The sequence below is a fragment of the Fusarium odoratissimum genome (genome assembly GCF_000260195.1).
Source record: "Fusarium odoratissimum NRRL 54006 unplaced genomic scaffold supercont1.2, whole genome shotgun sequence".
Lineage (NCBI taxonomy): Eukaryota > Fungi > Ascomycota > Sordariomycetes > Hypocreales > Nectriaceae > Fusarium > Fusarium odoratissimum.
In genome coordinates this window covers 479,968-497,327 of record NW_022158688.1, presented here as the reverse complement: position 1 = coordinate 497,327, position 17,360 = coordinate 479,968, and the positions used below count along the sequence as shown (strand labels likewise).

General features: G+C 49.3%; 6 protein-coding genes across 8 annotated transcripts; 4 read left to right on the top strand and 2 right to left on the bottom strand.

Moving 5' to 3' along the window:
* The first annotated feature begins 496 nt into the window (after nt 1-496).
* On the top strand, nt 497-4,174 carry FOIG_01773 (calcium-translocating P-type ATPase, PMCA-type). Its single transcript, XM_031198756.1, has 5 exons — nt 497-1,949; nt 1,994-3,031; nt 3,078-3,179; nt 3,227-3,340; nt 3,389-4,174. Exons 1-5 carry the CDS (start codon nt 609-611, stop codon nt 3,992-3,994), a joined length of 3,201 nt encoding a protein of 1,066 aa, XP_031070793.1. The 5' UTR covers nt 497-608; the 3' UTR covers nt 3,995-4,174.
* A 505-nt stretch (nt 4,175-4,679) lies between these two features.
* FOIG_01772 (uncharacterized protein) lies at nt 4,680-7,176 on the top strand (the record flags this gene model as incomplete). Its single annotated transcript, XM_031198755.1, has 7 exons — nt 4,680-5,225; nt 5,275-5,392; nt 5,448-5,535; nt 5,583-6,099; nt 6,145-6,466; nt 6,515-6,567; nt 6,615-7,176. The coding sequence occupies exons 1-7, from the start codon at nt 4,711-4,713 to the stop codon at nt 7,174-7,176; spliced, it is 2,175 nt and encodes a 724-aa protein (XP_031070792.1). The 5' UTR covers nt 4,680-4,710.
* A 583-nt stretch (nt 7,177-7,759) lies between these two features.
* Nucleotides 7,760-10,279, top strand: FOIG_01771 (uncharacterized protein). Of its 2 annotated transcripts, XM_031198754.1 has the most exons (5): nt 7,760-7,940; nt 8,020-8,537; nt 8,585-9,148; nt 9,197-9,483; nt 9,533-10,279. In XM_031198754.1, exons 2-5 carry the CDS (start codon nt 8,056-8,058, stop codon nt 10,168-10,170), a joined length of 1,971 nt encoding a protein of 656 aa, XP_031070791.1. In that variant the 5' UTR covers nt 7,760-7,940; nt 8,020-8,055; the 3' UTR covers nt 10,171-10,279. The 2 variants fall into 2 exon arrangements, with proteins under 2 accessions (XP_031070791.1, XP_031070790.1); XM_031198753.1 differs by having other exon boundaries at nt 7,760-8,537.
* Nucleotides 10,280-10,875: 596 nt separating this feature from the next.
* FOIG_01770 (uncharacterized protein) lies at nt 10,876-12,625 on the top strand. The gene has a single exon (XM_031198752.1). The coding sequence runs from the start codon at nt 10,917-10,919 to the stop codon at nt 12,573-12,575; it is 1,659 nt and encodes a 552-aa protein (XP_031070789.1). The 5' UTR covers nt 10,876-10,916; the 3' UTR covers nt 12,576-12,625.
* On the bottom strand, nt 12,624-14,461 carry FOIG_01769 (uncharacterized protein). Its single transcript, XM_031198751.1, has one exon. It carries the CDS (start codon nt 14,234-14,236, stop codon nt 12,662-12,664), a length of 1,575 nt encoding a protein of 524 aa, XP_031070788.1. The 5' UTR covers nt 14,237-14,461; the 3' UTR covers nt 12,624-12,661.
* Nucleotides 14,462-14,777: 316 nt separating this feature from the next.
* Nucleotides 14,778-16,773, bottom strand: FOIG_01768 (uncharacterized protein; the record flags this gene model as incomplete). 2 transcript variants are annotated; one of them, XM_031198750.1, is made up of 4 exons in its annotated part: nt 14,778-14,835; nt 14,963-15,797; nt 15,844-16,225; nt 16,272-16,773. In XM_031198750.1, the coding sequence occupies 4 exons, from the start codon at nt 16,771-16,773 to the stop codon at nt 14,812-14,814; spliced, it is 1,743 nt and encodes a 580-aa protein (XP_031070787.1). The 2 variants fall into 2 exon arrangements, with proteins under 2 accessions (XP_031070787.1, XP_031070786.1); XM_031198749.1 differs by lacking the exon at nt 14,778-14,835 and having other exon boundaries at nt 14,846-15,797.
* Nucleotides 16,774-17,360: the final 587 nt, after the last annotated feature.

Genomic DNA, 17,360 nt, shown 5'->3' with positions numbered 1-17,360 from the left:
CTGGGTACGATCGGATCAGCACTTGAATTCCTTAACGTAATGCTAAACAACAAGCGAGATTCTGATATTGCGGGGGGGGATCTGATAATTACAACACATACCCGTCACTAAATAAGCTTGATTGGGCGGTATCATCGAGGGAGGCTGTGCAGATGCAGCAGAAACAAGATCAAGCTATGGTCAGAGCTCCCATCTTCATTTCCGTCTCCGATTACATAACTGATGATCCTCAATCACTACCGTATTTCATTGGCTGTTGAAAAGAGCTCCCCTGCTCACCGGCGCAGATCTTAGCTCCATTGAGATCTCGGACTTCCGTTGTCCGATGATATAAGCCATTGTTTCGTTTATCAGATCTTTTAGAGTTAATCCATTGGTGGGACTGTACACCTCCTTTGTTGGTACCGACAATAGCTCCCCTGTACCTCTCAAACTAAGCTTTTAAACGTGGACGTGGAAAATGATGTTAGCTGAGCGATAGACATTAGATATAAAGTGAAAACCCCCACGGGCTCAACCACCATGACTCACCCATCGCAGCTCACTGGTTTGGAGCTCACTCATTCCTCTATTATACTTCTTTCGCCAAGGGCCTAGACTAAGCTACCATGTCTGGCCATCTTGACCCAAAAGCCCTGCTGGATCCTCGCCAGCGATCCATCAGCGAAGCAGGCACCATCTCTTCAGCCGGAGACACCACTGTTGTTCCTAGCATCAACACCGCTGAAATTCCCCAATATCTCGATGCTGGCAACGAGAAGCGTTTCCCCCACGATCCCAACAATCCCTTCAACCACAGCCCCGAGGTCTTGAACCAACTACTCGACCCCAAATCCCTCGATGTGCTCAAAGGCCTCGGCGGGCTGCCGGGCTTGGCGCGCAGTCTCAACGTCGATCTGAAAGCAGGTCTTAGCGTTGACGAGCTAAACACCCAGAACTGTCCTCGTATCAAAGTCTTTGGTCGCAATCAGCTTCCCCCCAAGAAACCAAAGTCAATCTGGAGATTGGCATGGATCACGTTCCAAGAAGCGGTCCTCATCATGTTAACTGTCGCGGGTACTATTTCTCTTGCGCTCGGTTTGTATGAGACTTTTGGAGTTTCGCATAAACCGGGTGATCCTACGCCTGTTGATTGGGTTGAAGGAGTTGCAATTCTCGGCGCTGTGCTCATCGTTGTGGTTGTTGCTTCGCATAACGATTGGCAGAAGGAGAAGGCGTTTGTGAAGCTCAACACTAAGAAGGATGACCGAGAGGTCAAGGTTATCAGATCAGGAAAGTCGATGCTTGTTAATGTCGCTGATGTCGTCGTTGGCGATGTCTTGAACCTTGAGCCGGGTGATTTGATCCCCGCTGATGGTATCTTCATCGATGGCCATAACGTCAAGTGCGACGAGTCCACTGTCACTGGCGAGTCTGACGCGCTGAAGAAGACGCCTGGTGCCAAGTGCTTTGTCGACGACCCTATGCGCACCAAAGAGCCTGATCCGTTCATTATCTCCGGATCTCGTGTCCTCGAGGGCATGGGGACCTTTGTTGTTACCTCCGTCGGTGTGAACAGCAGTTTCGGCAAGATCATGATGTCGGTCCGCACAGACATTGAGTCTACACCCCTCCAGAAGAAGCTCGAAGGTCTTGCCGTTGCTATTGCTAAGCTCGGTGGTGGTGCTTCACTCCTCATGTTCTTCATTCTTCTCTTCCGCTTTTGTGCTTCTCTTCCCGGTGATGATAGACCAGCTGAAGAGAAGGCCTCCACGTTCGTTGATCTTCTTGTTGTGGCTATTGCCATCATTGCTGTCGCTGTACCTGAGGGTTTACCTCTAGCTGTTACTCTTGCATTGGCTTTTGCGACAACGCGCCTCTTGAAGGAGAACAACCTCGTTCGTGTCCTCAGAGCGTGTGAGACTATGGGTAACGCTACTTGTATTTGCTCCGACAAGACAGGAACTTTGGTACGTTATATTCTCCTAGCACAACACGTCTGCTAACCCCTTAGACTACAAATAAAATGACAGTCACCGCCGGCCGTTTCGGTTCCTCCAGCTTCACCTCCGATATCCCCACCTGGGCATCCAACCTCTGCCCCGAAACCCGCAAACTCATCACCCAATCCGTCGCCATCAACTCCACCGCCTTCGAAGGCACAAACGAAGGCGACGCAGCCTTCATCGGCTCCAAGACCGAAACCGCACTGCTCCAACTTGCCAAAGACCATCTCGGCATGCAGTCCCTCTCCGAAGCACGAGCGAACGAACAAATCGTCCTCATCGAGCCCTTCAACTCTGTCAAGAAGTACATGCTCGCTGTGATCAAGGTTCAGGCTGGATACAGGGTACTCATCAAGGGTGCTTCAGAGATCATGGTTAGCTTCTGCTCTACTGAAGCTAACCCCACTACTGGTGCTGTTGAACCGTTGGATCGCAAGGCTGCTGATGATGCGATCATGGCTTTTGCGAGGAAATCGCTTCGTACTATTGGGTTGGTATACAAGGATTTCGAGGAGATGCCTGATCTTGAGAACCTGGGTGACTTGACGCTTCTTGGTATTGTCGGTATTCAAGATCCTGTTCGAGAAGGTGTCCCGCAAGCTGTGCAGAATGCCAGACGCGCTGGTGTTGTTACACGCATGGTCACGGGTGATAACCTCGTCACAGCTCGGGCTATCGCCACAGAATGCGGTATCTTCACCGACGGAATCGTCATGGAGGGTCCAGATTTCCGAAAACTCTCTGAGGAAGAGCTTGACAAGATTATCCCTCGTCTTCAAGTCCTAGCTCGTTCTTCACCCGACGACAAGCGTATTCTTGTCACGCGCCTCAAGGTCTTGGGCGAAACAGTCGCTGTTACTGGTGATGGTACTAATGATGCGCCTGCTCTCAAGGCAGCGGATATCGGATTCTCGATGGGTATTTCGGGTACGGAGGTTGCGAAGGAGGCTTCTGAGATTATCCTTATGGATGATAACTTTGCTTCGATCATTACTGCGCTGAAGTGGGGACGTGCTGTCAACGATGCCGTGCAGAAGTTCTTACAGGTATGTTTGATGTGCTTGAGGTTGGATGGGTTGCTGACTTGTGAAGTTCCAAATCACCGTCAACATCACTGCCGTTTTGCTCTCGTTCGTTACGTCCATGTACGACGATAAGATGGAACCTATTCTCAAGGCTGTTCAGCTCCTTTGGGTAAGCTACTCACCTCGATATGTCTCTGGTGATACTGACCTCTATAGATCAACCTTATCATGGACACCATGGCTGCTCTCGCCTTGGCCACCGATCCTCCCACTGACTCCATCCTCGACCGACCACCTCAACCCAAGTCCGCACCTCTCATCACCATGAACGTAAGTCAACTCTCACCTCCCCTCCACGTCAACCACTAACAATACCAGATGTGGAAGATGATCATCGGCCAATCCATCTTCCAAGTCGTCGTCGTCCTGGTTCTCTACTTCGCTGGCGACTCCATCCTCGGCTACAACACCTCCATCGCCGCGGAGAAGCTCCAGCTCGATACCATAATCTTCAACATGTTCGTCTGGATGCAGATCTTCAACGAGCTCAACTGCCGTCGTCTCGACAACAAGTTCAACGTCTTCGTCGGCATCCACCGCAACTTGTTCTTCATCCTCATCAACGCCATCATGATCGGTCTCCAGATCGGAATCGTCTTCATTGGAGGCCGTGTCTTTGATATTGACACCGATGGTCTGAATGGTGTGCAGTGGGCAATTTCTATCCTTATCGCTGCGTTCAGTCTGCCGTGGGGTGTGCTGGTCAGAATCTTCCCTGATGAGTGGTTTGCAAAGGTTGTTTACTTCTTTGCGCCGCCTTTTGTGGCGGTTTATAACTGGATGGCGAGGGGCTGGGCGAGGTTCATGAGGTTGTTTAGGAAGAGCAAGAAGGCGGATGATGAGGAGGATGTTAGTTCTTTGGAGGAGAGGGAGAGTAAGAAGTCTTCTGGTGTTGGGCCCATGATTGTTGAGCCTAGGAACTAAGTCATGAGATAGTTGGAAAGACTATGCAGGAAAGGCTTGGGAAAATTGGATAACCAGGAGGATCAAAAGCAAAGGATGAGACTGGTGCAATATTTTATGGCAATGGCCTGGCGTTGATTAGAGGAACAAATAGCGATAGCACTTTCATTAATGACTTTCAAACTTCAATTGCATCATGACTTCATCAATCTCGATTGGCCACTGAGATGTAGACACTGTATGCCTATCATATGGAGCAATGGATCGAGACAAGGTCTCGCCCTCATAACGGAGAATAGCCTAATATACAACCAGATAACTAGCAAACATAAACCGGGTCTAGCTCGCACGATAAAAACCTCAAAAAACAAGCTTAAACACAATAAACTCACGGAATCCTCGGGCTATTAAAAAAGTTCCTCAACCCCGCATCATCATGATACGACGCTACGCGGTGATCGAGCCCTAACACGGAAGGTCAACCAGAGCCAAGCAAATCCTCGTCGTATGACGCAACATCTTATCGTGCACCTAATGGAAATTCTGTGCTCTCGTGAACTCGACATTCCTCTTTCAGAGATGCGGTGTAAGCGCTAGCTTATCGTTACTGGGTGTAAGTGAATCCCCCGCACGAGATTTGCCAAGGATGCTTTAGAGGGGTAGTATAAATATGATGTAGTTCTCTGTTGTGTGCTCTGAAGTGGCTCGTTACGATCGTTGAAATAATCTTGGGAATCATGGCGAGGAATTTGGCTACCTGTCTTGTTGCTGCGGCGTGTGTGTACGCCTGTCTCCCCGACAAAGACGAACTCTCCGCTCTTCGAGCCCGTCGATCAGCACGCACCTCTCAAAGTCGTCATGTCAAACGCGATGTTGTAGAATATCCTCCCGTCCTCACCGATGTCGAAACTCTCCTTGTCAATTCCTTCGACAACAACTCTATCTCAGACTGGTCCCTCTACTACACCTCTGGTTATCGTCTTGCAGGCCATAACAGATCTCAGGCAGAGTGGACGCAGAAGAAGTGGATCGACGCAGGTTGGGAATCTTGGATTGATGAGTATTGGATCACGTATACGGAGCCAATTGAGAGTACGCTTAGTTTGAAGCGGCCTGATGGGAGTGTGCATGATGTACAGAGGTTGGAGGATAAGTTGGATGTTGATGAGCAGACGAGGAATCCGAATGAGCAGGTTGCGTACCATGCGCTCTCTGGCAGTGGGAGGGTCGATGCTGAATATGTTTACGTTGGGTAAGAAGATTCTCTGAAATAAGTGAGCATGGCTAATGATGTGCTATAGACGTGGTTCGAGAGAAGACTATCAGAAGCTCAAAGATCTTGGTGTTGAGCTGAAGGGAAAGATTGCTCTAGCTCAGTATGGCGGAGCGAACCGTGGAGTCAAGATCAAGAACGCCGAGGTAAATTTCCACCAACAGACTATGAATGAAGACTTCAGATACTGATCCATAACAGGCTCATGGCATGATTGGTACTATTCTTTACACAGACCCTCTCGAGGACGGCGAGATTACAGAAGCAAACGGCTATCTCCCTTACCCAGGTCAGCATGCAGTATCCCCAGATATCAGCATATAATAACAGCTCTAGACGGCCCTGCTCGCCATCCCTCCTCCATCCAGAGAGGCAGCACCCGCTGGGGCTCCCTCTCCTTCGGCGACCCCTCAACAATCGGCTACGCCTCTCACAAAGACTCTCCCCGCGCCGACATAACCCCCTACGGCCCATCGATCCCATCAATCCCCATCTCCCCCCGTGACGGTCTTCAGCTCCTGCACGCCCTCGACAACCACGGCCTTTCCGCCGAAACAGTGAACAGAACAAACTACAAGGGTGCTTTTTCAAATGTTACGTATCACAGTGGCCCTGCACCAGGAGCTACGCTTAATCTTGTGAATATCATGGATACGAGGCTTGAGCCGGCGTGGGATGTTATTGCTTCGATTAATGGCACAAATGAGGATGAGTATGTCATCATTGGGAACCATAGAGATGGATGGACGGCTGGTGGTGCGGCGGATGCAGTGTCGGGTGGTGCGTTGCTTATTGAGATGGCCAAGGCTTTTGGTAAGCTCGTCGAGAACGGATGGAAGCCTCGTCGAACAATGTGAGTTCACCAACCCCGACCCATAATGAAAACTAACGAGTGCAGTATTTTAGCTTCTTGGGACGCTGAAGAGTTTGGTCTCATGGGCAGCACAGAATGGGTCGAGGACCATCTTCCGGAACTTATCGAAAAGACAGTTGCATATATCAACCTCGACACTGCTGTTTCTGGTCCACGAGCAGAGATTGTTGGATCAGGTGAGATCCAGACTATTGCTATTGAGACGATGAAGAAGATCATCTTCCCTGAGGGCTATGGCGCTGGACCGACGTTGTATGATGCTTGGTTCAATGCTACTGAGGGTGTTTTGCCTGCTATGGGCAGTGGTAGTGACTACGCTGCTTTTTACCACAACGGTATCACTTCTGTAAGTGTGACATGAGATATGATTGAGGGCATGACTGACTTTCGATAGCTTGATATTGCTGGAGGTCCTGGCCCCAAAGATACCGTTTACGCATACCATACGTAAGTATTCCATTGGGCTTACCATGACGCCAACTGACATAACTCAGTCTCTACGATACCCACCGCTGGATGACTGAATACGCAGACCCAGGCTTTCATCTCCACACAGCAATGGGCCAATTCGTCACTCTCCTAACCTACCACATCGCCGATGATCCCCTCATCCCCTTCGATCTCACCCACGCCGGCAGCGCCCTCCGCGACATCTTTGAAGATCTCGAAGAAAAGCTCACCGATCGCTTCCCCTCCTACGACCTCGATCTCACGCCTCTTTCCTCAGCAGTATCTTCCTTTGAAGAAGCAGGAAAGCGCATTTCTACGTTAGCCAAGCAAGCGTTAGCCTTGAACGATACGGTTCTGCTTAGTGCTGTTAACGCGAGGTACAAGGCGTTTAGCAGAGGCTTTGCGAGTGAAGGATTACTGCCGGGTAGGTTCTCGTTTTATAATGTTGTTAGTGCGCCGGGGCTGGATAGTGGGTATGGTGCGGATGTTTTTCCGGCGGTGCAGGATAGCTTGGATCAGGGGAATTTGACGCAGGCTGAGGAGTGGGTTGAGAGGAGTGCGAAGGCTGTGTTGAGAGCTGCTGAGATCCTCAAGCTGGGAGAGTGAGTCACGGTTTGAAGCTGCTCATATGATGTATGGGTGTCACTGGGAGAAGCGGGCTCATGCTCTAAACGGGCGTCACATTTAAAAGCCTATTCAATCCAGTAAATTGCTTGCATTATGCTGTGCGTCGTTACTGTTGCTCGCAGATTAAGCGATGATGCCACATCGTCTGCATTCAATGTCGATAAGCGACAGCACGTTAGCCTGGGGATGTGAATTGAACACGATGGCATCAGCCAGCCCCCAAGACCGTTACAAGCGCTGACCCGAGAGCGAACCACTGGAACCGTAGGGCTGATCAGTTCATCAGTTCCATTTTCTGGTGCCTGGAAAACAAGCAACACAGCCCATGCAACAACGGCCATCATGAGCGAATCAGAGCTTGTCTCTGTCAAGGATCATCTCCAGCCTTACCCCATTCATACCAGCGCAGTGGACCAGAATAAAACGGCCTTGCCAATTAGATCAACAGTCTAGGACTCTTGGATGCAGGCTTCAGGCGAGGCAACCTGTGCGAGAGGGAGGGAGTGAGATGAGATGAAACGGATGTCCGACTTGCCTCTCTCCCTTATTTAATTCTGTTTCCATTAATATAACACTGCTTACGCCCTCTCTTTCTTCGGTTTCAGAGATCATTGATCATAATTACTGTCAAACCTGCCGGGTTAATTCACTCCTTCAATCGTCTGTTTTCCCTCTCAACGCTCCTTTGACCTTGTTTCATCTGTATTACAAGTTCGCATTAAATAACCCTTTAATCTCACCCTGTAAGTTTAACACACCCGAAACATGCCATCCTCAATGGCGTCAGCCTTTATGCGCACCTAGACTAACAAACGCCTCCAGAATTTCTCCATTTCTTTTTTAAAACGCATCGCGACAATGGGAGATAATAACCACATCGGCGAAGCTGGTCTTCACCATCTTCCTCTGCGAATGAGAGATGCACCACTCTCCAAATTCCCCTCTTTAAACCAACGGAATGGCAAAAAAGTACCTGAGAGTTTACACTTCACCCCCGGGGCTTTTCGTCTCAGATCACCGACGGAGTCGTCGATGAGTAGTATTTCTTCAGCGAATGTGCCTGATTCTGCGACGACGCATTCGCTTTCTACGCTGGCGAGTCCGATTAGTACCACGTATGCGAGCTCGATCCAGGAGCAGTTTGCTGCTGCGACGCTGGATGGGTCACGGCCTGCGAGTCGCATCTGTCATCGGCATAATCCGTCGAGTGGAACTTGCTCGACGTTTGTTAATGAGGATGATGATGCGATTATCACGGGATATCCTGAGTTTGATATCAAGATTAGGAATTTGAATGAGGCGCATAGAAGACCTGTTGTTCAAGAGGTTAGACCTGAGAGGTGAGTCTTCCGATGCTTCCGTGCGATCGTGTCGCTTACGGTTGCAGCCCCAGTACAGAGTCGTTTGTTAAAGAGGAGAGGGTTCTTACGCCAACGACAGAATCGCATCACACGGATGATGTTTCTAATGATGATGAAGATGACTCTGAGGATGTGTCGCAAGAGGACGCAAACTCAGTGCTCAATTACGCACTTCAGGTCATCTATGGCGTCGACCTCAACGACGTCTCAATTCCTCAAGACAAGGTCCAAAGCCTCGTATCCAACTTCACGCAAGACATAGGTCAGCATATTTGGCAATCTGCTTCAGATGGCCAATTATCGCACACAATGTCCACATCGAGCTCTTCCTCTACACCCTCCCAAGACGCTAACGGCGATCGTCGGGGCGGAAAGAGGAAGAAGCAAGGGAGACGTGAAGACGATGGCGATGAGTTCAGCGATGGTGAAGGGTCAGGATATCTGCCGACCAAGCGCTCACGACCGAATCCCAAGGAAGACGAGAATCTTCGATTGAGTTGTCCGTTCCGAAAGAGGAATCCTCATCGGTTCAATGTGAGGGATCATCATAGCTGCGCAATGACTTATTTTCCCAAATTCGCTGAGCTCAGGTTGGTCGAATTCTCTGCCTCTACCAGAGCCCTGCTGACATTTTGAAGGCAACACATTGTTAAGCAGCATAAGCGCGACGATCCATCTGCTTTCGTCTGCGATCGCTGTAGTCGTGATTTTCCCACGCGAAAAGAACTACGTGATCATCAGCGTTTGCCGAAGGAGTACATGTGCGACATTGCTGATGCTGATGCCGAAAGCGGCATCGATCCTCAGACTGCCACAAAGCTTTTGAGTAGGAAGAGGGCGAGTGGTACATCGCCTGAAGTTCAGTGGAAGGAGATCTGGAATATTGTGTTTCCCGATGATGATGATAGTGATGTTCGACCATACGGTAAGTAGTCGTCACCCGTAATCTTAGAGAATTGGGCTGATTTCAGCAGAATACACACCTGTGATCGAGCACTTCGAAGTCGAAGCCAAGTACCGCGAAGCATTCGACCAGCTCAAATACTCCCTCCTCGACAAAATCTCGAACCCCGCAACTCTCGAAACCCTCTCTACGAAATTCTACCAATGCTTCATCGAGACTCTAGACCAATGCATCGCAAACGCACAAAGCATGCCCTACACGAACCGCAGCAACAAAAAGAACGACATAATCCGCTCTCAAGTAGCACAAAGCATCCGCAAACCCCGCGGCATAATGCCCCGTCCTGATTCCGGCGTTGTAATGGATGATGGGTCCGAAGAGAGCGGTAGTGTGATGCTCGGTCATAGAGACAGTGTGCGGACTGTTAGGACTGCTTTACGGGGAAGTCAGGTTCCTGAGACAGTTAATGAGGTAATTCCTGCGGCTGGGTTTGAGGAGTTGATGCAGCCGATGTTGGGGATGGATGGGACGGATGTGCAGGCTTGGAACAATGGGGTTATGTATCCGCAGATGATGCCCGATCAACTTATTCCCACGGGAGGTATGACACCGCAGACGGAGTATGTTAATTGGGGGCAGATATATCCCGGTTTTGATACACTGGGGAATGGTGTTAATGGGTTTACGGGGTTTAATGGACAGCAGTAATGAGGCTGGGCTGGGCCTGGGGGGCTAACACTTCTTGTATATGATTTTGTTTAGATGACGAGACTATGATCTCGGTAATCAACATGACTTACTTCTCACCTGATGGAACCATTATTATCTTCTCAGTCCTGGTTGTAAATACACGTGGTGCTATTAGGCTAGCTTTAGAAGAGGACATCCAGAAATTTGACCATGTGACTTTACTTAGGTCGCTTCTCTTGTTCTATTAGGTTTTTAGAGTAGGCAACTTGTAGGTGCGTGAGCCTGAGACTGGATTCTGATGCGGCGAGCTGAAATATTCAGCCGTTCCAAATCAGGCCAACGGCAGCCACACAGTAACAAATAAAACACCACTTTGGAAGCTGAATCCCTTCAAGAAGCTAGCCCTAGAATTGGCCTATGATAAGAGGGCTTCGAATGTGATAACTTTGCATTGACTTTCAGCTCCTCAAACTCTCGGACATGCAGCTGATCCATATAATGGTCTAGCCAGCTATAGATTCTGCAGTCCTTCGTTTTCAGAAGTGCCGAGTCGCTAGTTCGGCTGTGGCTTGCCTAGTCGCCGTATATCCATCCAATAAGGAATGTAAATTCAGCCAATATGTCTCAGTCGACCTCCTCACATTCTTTGGGAAAAGCCCAAGAGAAAGCCATGAAACTGCTATAAGGCGACAAATATTGGCTCTTCTTCCCTTATGCGAATATAGTTTCTACTTATGAAATAATACCTTCGACCATAGTACATCATGGATCTCCAAAATCTGTCCGCAGCAGAGCTCGTTCAAAAGTTCGACCATGATCGAACAAACACTGCTCTCGCTGAGGAAGTGCACCGTCGCACAATCGACCCTTCCCTGAACGGAGATTTATTCCAAGAGATAAAGAATCTCAAAGATTCCATTGAGGGGGTTTCCAAGCCTGGCAAAGAACTCTTCAGACCTCGCCCTCCCCCCAAGGGCTCGTGGGCCAATTGCATCGGCCAGCAACAATGCACACCCAAGTCCTTACGCTATCCAAAGGGTCTATCGGACCTCGTCCAAGCTGTCAAAGATGGACGGGAGCAGAAACTTAATGTCAGGGCTGTTGGCTCGGGACATTCGTTCTCGGATATTTGTCCTACTGATGGGATTTTGCTTGATCCACATGGCATGAATAAGTTCTTAAAGTTGAACTCTGATACTTTGAAAGAACCTTCTAAAGCTTCAGACCACGTGTTGGTTGAGAGTGGTATCACGATCAAGGATTTGAACTCCCAGCTTGATAAGATGGGGAAAGCTCTTGCGACGATGGGAGCGTATGATGGACAGACTCTTGTCGGAGCTATAACGACTGGCACTCATGGCAGTGGTAAAGACTCTGGAAATCTTGCCAGCCTCGTTCGAGCTATCATCCTTGTCTCTGAGACCGGAAAGGTTTATCAGATTGAGCCAAAGGATGGCGTCACGGATCCTGCCAAGTTTATCCCGGGCGATGCTCAGGAGCTCAAGCAGGATGATGATTGGTTCCAAGCTGCACTTATCGCAATGGGCTGTCTAGGTCTTGTCTACTCTTACATCATTGAAGTGGTACCCACGTTCTTCCTTAGCGAAGTCCGGTCATTGACGACTTGGCAAGACTATAAGACCCAACTTGCAGGTGGCCTTGCTTCTGCTCCTTTGCAGAATCACTACTTCGAGATCGACTTGAACCCTTATGAAACACTTGGCCGCAACATCGCCGTTACCACCATCCGCACATGCTCAACGGCTACAAAGCGCGAAGGCGGTCGTGGATTCGATAACTGGCTCGCAGGCCTCCTCGCCCAACACCACTGGGTCGAAGACATCCTCGTCTGGATCCTCAACCGCTGGCCGCTTCACAGCCCGGGCATCATAACCACCGCCATGAAAAGCCTCCCCGTAAAGCACTACATCGACAAGAGTTTCAAAGTTCTCAACATCGGCGCCGTCGACGACGTAAAAGCCTACGCCATGGAGCTATCCTTCGACGCCAACCAAGACATAGTCTCCATCGTCGATCGCATCCTCGCACTATTCCAAAAAGCAGCTAGTGAGAAAAAGTGGTTTCTTGCTGGGCCGTTTGCTTTGAGGTTTGTTAAGGAGTCTATTGCGTTTTTGGCTCCGCAGCAGGGGAGGACGACGATGATGGTTGAGATGGATATGTTGTTTGGGGTTAAGACGGGGGAGGAGTTGTTGAAGTTTATGAGGGAGGAGTTGTGTAGTGGGGAGGAGGGGAGGGGCGTTAGGGTTCACTGGGGGTTGGATTTGGATACTGTTAAGAAGGGGGACTTGGAAAATATGTATCCTGAGTCGGAGAAATGGTTGGCTGTTTATAGGGAGTTGAACTCGACGGGAATTTGGAATAGTCCTTTCACGGAGCGTCTGGGGATTTCTATGCCTATGTAATTAGCACACCTTTTGAATTTCGAATTTTCATATCTGCCTTCTTTAACTCTATCTAACAAAGCAACACTTATGGTTACAACCACTTCTCATTTGCGATATGAAGTATCAGAGCCCCCATCACTATCCTCATCCTCTTCAGAGTCTGTGACTTCCTTTTCAGACTCGGGGGCTTCTTCAACTACAACATCCTTCTGCTTCAGAGCATCTTGTACCCACTCATCAACAGCAGCAAGGGCACCGTCGGGGTCTTCCTGATGCGTGAGTAAGAACCCCTGAATAGCTGCGGGACTAAGAGAAAGATTTGGAATCTTTGCCTTAAACTCTCTCGCCTGCTCCTGCAGAGACTTCACTGCCTTCTTTTCCGACTCATGGTCCACGTCTGGGGCGTCGAACATTTGAGTGAAGAGCGCTTCGGCTGCTTCTGATGTAGCGAGCTGGAAGTTGATGGTAAAATCGATTCTGCCTGGTCGAATGAGAGCTGGATCAATGTTTTCGGTGTGATTTGAAGTCATGACGAGAACGCGTCCTTCTTGAGCAGCTGCACCGTCGATTATGTTTAGTAGACCGGAAAGTGAGAGACGTTCTGCACTCTTCTTCTTTCGTCCTCGCGACCCCATAGTCGCTGTATCTGCACCACGTCTCTGAGCTAATCCTGTAGCGTCAATGTCCTCGAGTAATACCATGCAGGTATATGGCAGCTTTTGGAAGAGAGATGCAAGACTATCCTCGTTTATACGTGGGGAATTCAGGTTGACCATGTAGATATCCAGACCCATAAGACCAGCTGCCGCAAGGGTCAGACTCGTTTTACCGGTACCGGGAGGACCAGAAAAGAGATAACCACGACGATACGGGATGCCTCTAGTTGCATACCAATGCTTAGTCTGGCGATCTAGATATCTTCGGAGGTCTTTGATGAGTTTTTGCTTGAGATGTTCATCCAAGGCGATTGTAGACATAGGTCTTGTTGCTTTCGACATGCATCGAGTCCAAGACATCTCATCTTCACTGTAGAGCTTGGTCGCGCGGAAAATACCAGTCTTTCCTTTTTGCTTCTCAGAAAAGTCGACACGAGCGTTATACAGCAGCCGTTTGAGAACAGTGGCGTCCCGGCCAAGGCAGGATATAGCCAGTTTCTCAGGCTGCCGCGGTGTAGACGTATAGTTTGTACCCTCAAGCGATCTGGTAAACGCCAACATGCGGCCCTCATACCTAAAGAAATGAGTACCAAAAGCAGGCGTCCAGTACAGCGGTTTAGCATTATTCAGTGATGTCGATGATTTGGACCGCATCTCATTGATCTGTCTGCCCACAGGATCATCTTCCTCGTCATCATCTACATCAGGCTTGCCATCCTGCTCATCTGACCAGGTGAAAGAGGAGTTATTCAGTGCAGCGGAAGCTTGAAGGCGATAGTTATCCTGGGAGATGTTGTTTCGGGAGACCCAGTTCATAAGATAGTTGTACGTTTCATCCTGGGCGTGAATTTCGACGGTGGAGATGAAGCGCGCGGTGATGGATTCGGACCAAGATTCGAGAGCGTATTTGATTAGGAAGGCGAAGGCGGCGAAATAGGGGAGATATGTCATGCCAGGAAATATCATCTCCAGGAGGCCGATGAAGAGGCCTTGGCTCATGATGCTGTCTTGTTGGTCTTCCATCTTGGGTGATGCTTTGCTGAATACAGTGAGATGAACGGTTCAAATGAATCAAAAGCTCTGAGAAGACAGTCATTTGATTCTCTGGGAACCCTTTTAACTATTTTGCAACTATCTAGAGCCTTGCTGCCTGGTTTCGTGAATGACATGCGCTGAGTTCACAGACCTGCCATGTTATACGCGAGAGCCAATCACGTAACGGGAAACCAGAGTCGATCCAACATTTTGAGATCCGCTTTGACCATGTCGCGGGGTTTGGGCAGAGGGACGCAGCTTTTTAATGGTTTCAGGCCACTCCGTATGAGTCAGAGGGCGATGAAACTAAATAGGCACCTATGATGCTTGCGTAGCACCGGTAGCATCTTTTGATGTAACATTCTTGAGGCTCTAACTGAACCCCACTGGGTCACCAGAGGACACTTGCACGTGAGATTCACTCGAGGCTAGGCCAGGTACCTAGTAGATTAAGCAGTGCATTGCAATCTATAAGGTTGAGTCTCATTGGTGAATGCTAAAGGCTGATATTTATACATAATATTAAAGTCTCATGTATTCCACATTAATCACCAACGCGTTCTTTAATATCTAGAACCGGACTGAACCTGCAAACTATTAGAACAAGCTCATAAACGTTGCCACAGCCACAAGTGTAAGACCAAGTCCTCCAACGTGCATCTCACTAGCAGCATTCCTATCATCCGCTGCCTTCTTCTCCGCGGGTTGTCGTACCTTTGTCAAAGTAACATTGAAAGCAGGACTCCTCACTGCCTCACTAACACCCTCCTCACCCTCAACAAAAACAAACAGATCAAGCGGTAGATAATCGTACACCATACGATCTTGCTGAAACCAGGTCTGGCATGTTCCATCTTTGAAGAACAAAGCGCTGTCGTATTCGGCGTCGGCGGTAGAGTTTGTACGGTCGAATACGGCGCGCCATGCTGTTTGACCCTTCTTGTTGAGGTTGCTGGGATATACGCGGGCGTCGACGTAGGGAGTCTCTGTGGAGGCGTTGGACTCTAGGGCGTTGAAATTGTAGTTTCCGATGTTGTTGAGGACATCGAAGCCGCGAATCTGCCAGCTCTTGATCTTGAGACCGGGACCGCTGTCCATTGCGAATGTAATGGTTGAGTTGGTCTCCTTGTCCTCGTAATCGCCTGCAAAGGCCTCCTTTGTATCATCACGGCCGACCTTTTCGATAGCGGGGAGGAGGTTTTGGAGAACAGCGCTGAGGATGGTGCCGGTGACGTAGGGGTTTGCAGTAGCTTCGAGACCGCCGGACATAATGGAGATGACAATGTCGTAGTCGGGGATAAGGACGGTTTGGGAGTGGTAGAGACCGAGATCACCGCTCTTGGTGTAGATGTCGATAAGACGGCCATCGGAGGTGATGTTGTCGCCGCGAAGGATCTCCCAAGGACCACCGACTTGGTAGCCCCATGAAGCGGTGTTGGCCTCGGGCTTCATCCACTTGCGGGTTTGAACGGGGGTGAGGAACTTGTTGCTGAGGATACCATCGGCGAGGAGAAGCATGTCAGATACGGAAGAGAACATGCCACCAGCGCTAGAAACAGTCAGTGAGAACAGAAGGGGAAGTACATGTGACTTACGAATCAAAGACAGCGAGAGTAGCATTCCAGGTAGGCTCCTTTTCAGGAATGAAGAGATCATCTGTGGGAGGGGTCTTGTCGACATAAGTATGCTTCATACCAACAACATCAAGAATATCACGCTTGATGACATCCTCAAAGGGCATGTCCTCAGCAGCCTCAATGACAAGCCCAAGAAGAGCATGGCCAATGTTGGAGTAGATAGGGTTGGTAAAAGAGGCATAAACTGGAGGTCGAAGGTTGACCTGCTCAAGAAGATCCTTTCTAGTACAAGGAGTAGTGTTAGGAAGACCAGAGCAGTTAGGCTTCTCGCTTTTCGGGACCTCAGGAAGACCGAAGGGCTGCCATGGGTCGGAACCGAAGATTGCAAGATCCTGGGCCACTTTTCACAGTTAGACGTGGAAGTTGAGGGTGAGAAGGCGACTTACTATCAACGCCAACACCTGAAAGATGACTCGCGAGTGATCCAACGGTGATATCCTCCCACTTCAACGAAAAGATATCATCATCCCCAGCCGTCTTATTCAGCTCGGGCAAATACTTCAACACCGAAGCCTCCAAATCAATCTTATCACTAATGTGCGCCGCCAAAGCCGTGAAAAGCTTTGAACCACTAGCAATGCGAAAGACAGTATCTTCATCTACTTTATCAGTGCCCTCGCCGGGGTTAGGCGGTGTCCACTGATACGTAAACAAAGGTTCATCCTCATGAAGGGACTTGACACCGATGGAGAGGGCTGAAGTGTTGAATTGAGCGCCTATTTGAGCATCGAGACCTGCTTTGAGAAAGGATGCAGCTTTCTTAACGAGGGGGCTTTGGGAGGGGGATTGTGGTGCTGGGAAGACGGCGCCGAGGGGCGGACAGGCTTTTGCGTCGATGAGGGTGAAGGATGCAGCAGCTATAGCTGCGATTTTTGAAAGAGAGGGCATTATGAAAAGAATGAGATGTCAACGAAGGATGAGTAGAGATATCATTGATACGTCGGACGTCGTCACTTATATACACCTCACATCAGCTTGAAGATCTTGAGTTTATTTCAATCTCGGATTCCAATACGTAAATCCTCCCAGCCTCAAGGCTGAAAAATCTCACTATATTTCGTGTATAGCATCACTACGAATCTTGGCTTTAATCTCGGACAGTGAATGCGAGCCAGAGACACGTCCGAATGAGGAAATAGAACTGTTTTGGAATGATTTAGCGTCTGACTGCGCCTACGATTTGAGTCCGAGGTTTGAGTCCGAGCGGACCAATTAGGGAAGAGGGGGAGTTGCGTGGAAGGATTGGAGATATGGTGGAGTCTGTTGTAAGGCTGAGGCGCTGGGGGCTGATCTGAGAGGAGTGGTTATCGTGGATATTGACAGCCGTTGGGTTTCGTTTCTTCTTTTTTAGTTCTAGGTTTGGCGGTTTCATATGACGTTTAAGTTTATGCGTATTGACTCTCCATAGCATGTGGTCTGACAGGCGTCCAATCTATCCCCATCTTATCAATGCTGACACCCACTGTACTAACCGC

Excerpts from the sequence above, each read along its gene's own strand:
- FOIG_01769 (XM_031198751.1), bottom strand. The coding sequence starts at position 14,236 with ATGGAAGACCAACAAGACAGCATCATGAGCCAAGGCCTCTTCATCGGC.
- FOIG_01770 (XM_031198752.1), top strand. The coding sequence starts at position 10,917 with ATGGATCTCCAAAATCTGTCCGCAGCAGAGCTCGTTCAAAAGTTCGAC.
- FOIG_01771 (XM_031198754.1), top strand. The coding sequence starts at position 8,056 with ATGGGAGATAATAACCACATCGGCGAAGCTGGTCTTCACCATCTTCCT. Across the intron at positions 8,538-8,584 it reads CAAGAGGTTAGACCTGAGAG|CCCCAGTACAGAGTCGTTTG; the intron begins GTGAGTCTTCCG and ends TTACGGTTGCAG. Across the intron at positions 9,149-9,196 it reads CCCAAATTCGCTGAGCTCAG|GCAACACATTGTTAAGCAGC; the intron begins GTTGGTCGAATT and ends GACATTTTGAAG.
- FOIG_01773 (XM_031198756.1), top strand. The coding sequence starts at position 609 with ATGTCTGGCCATCTTGACCCAAAAGCCCTGCTGGATCCTCGCCAGCGA. Across the intron at positions 1,950-1,993 it reads CCGACAAGACAGGAACTTTG|ACTACAAATAAAATGACAGT; the intron begins GTACGTTATATT and ends CTAACCCCTTAG. Across the intron at positions 3,180-3,226 it reads AGGCTGTTCAGCTCCTTTGG|ATCAACCTTATCATGGACAC; the intron begins GTAAGCTACTCA and ends TGACCTCTATAG.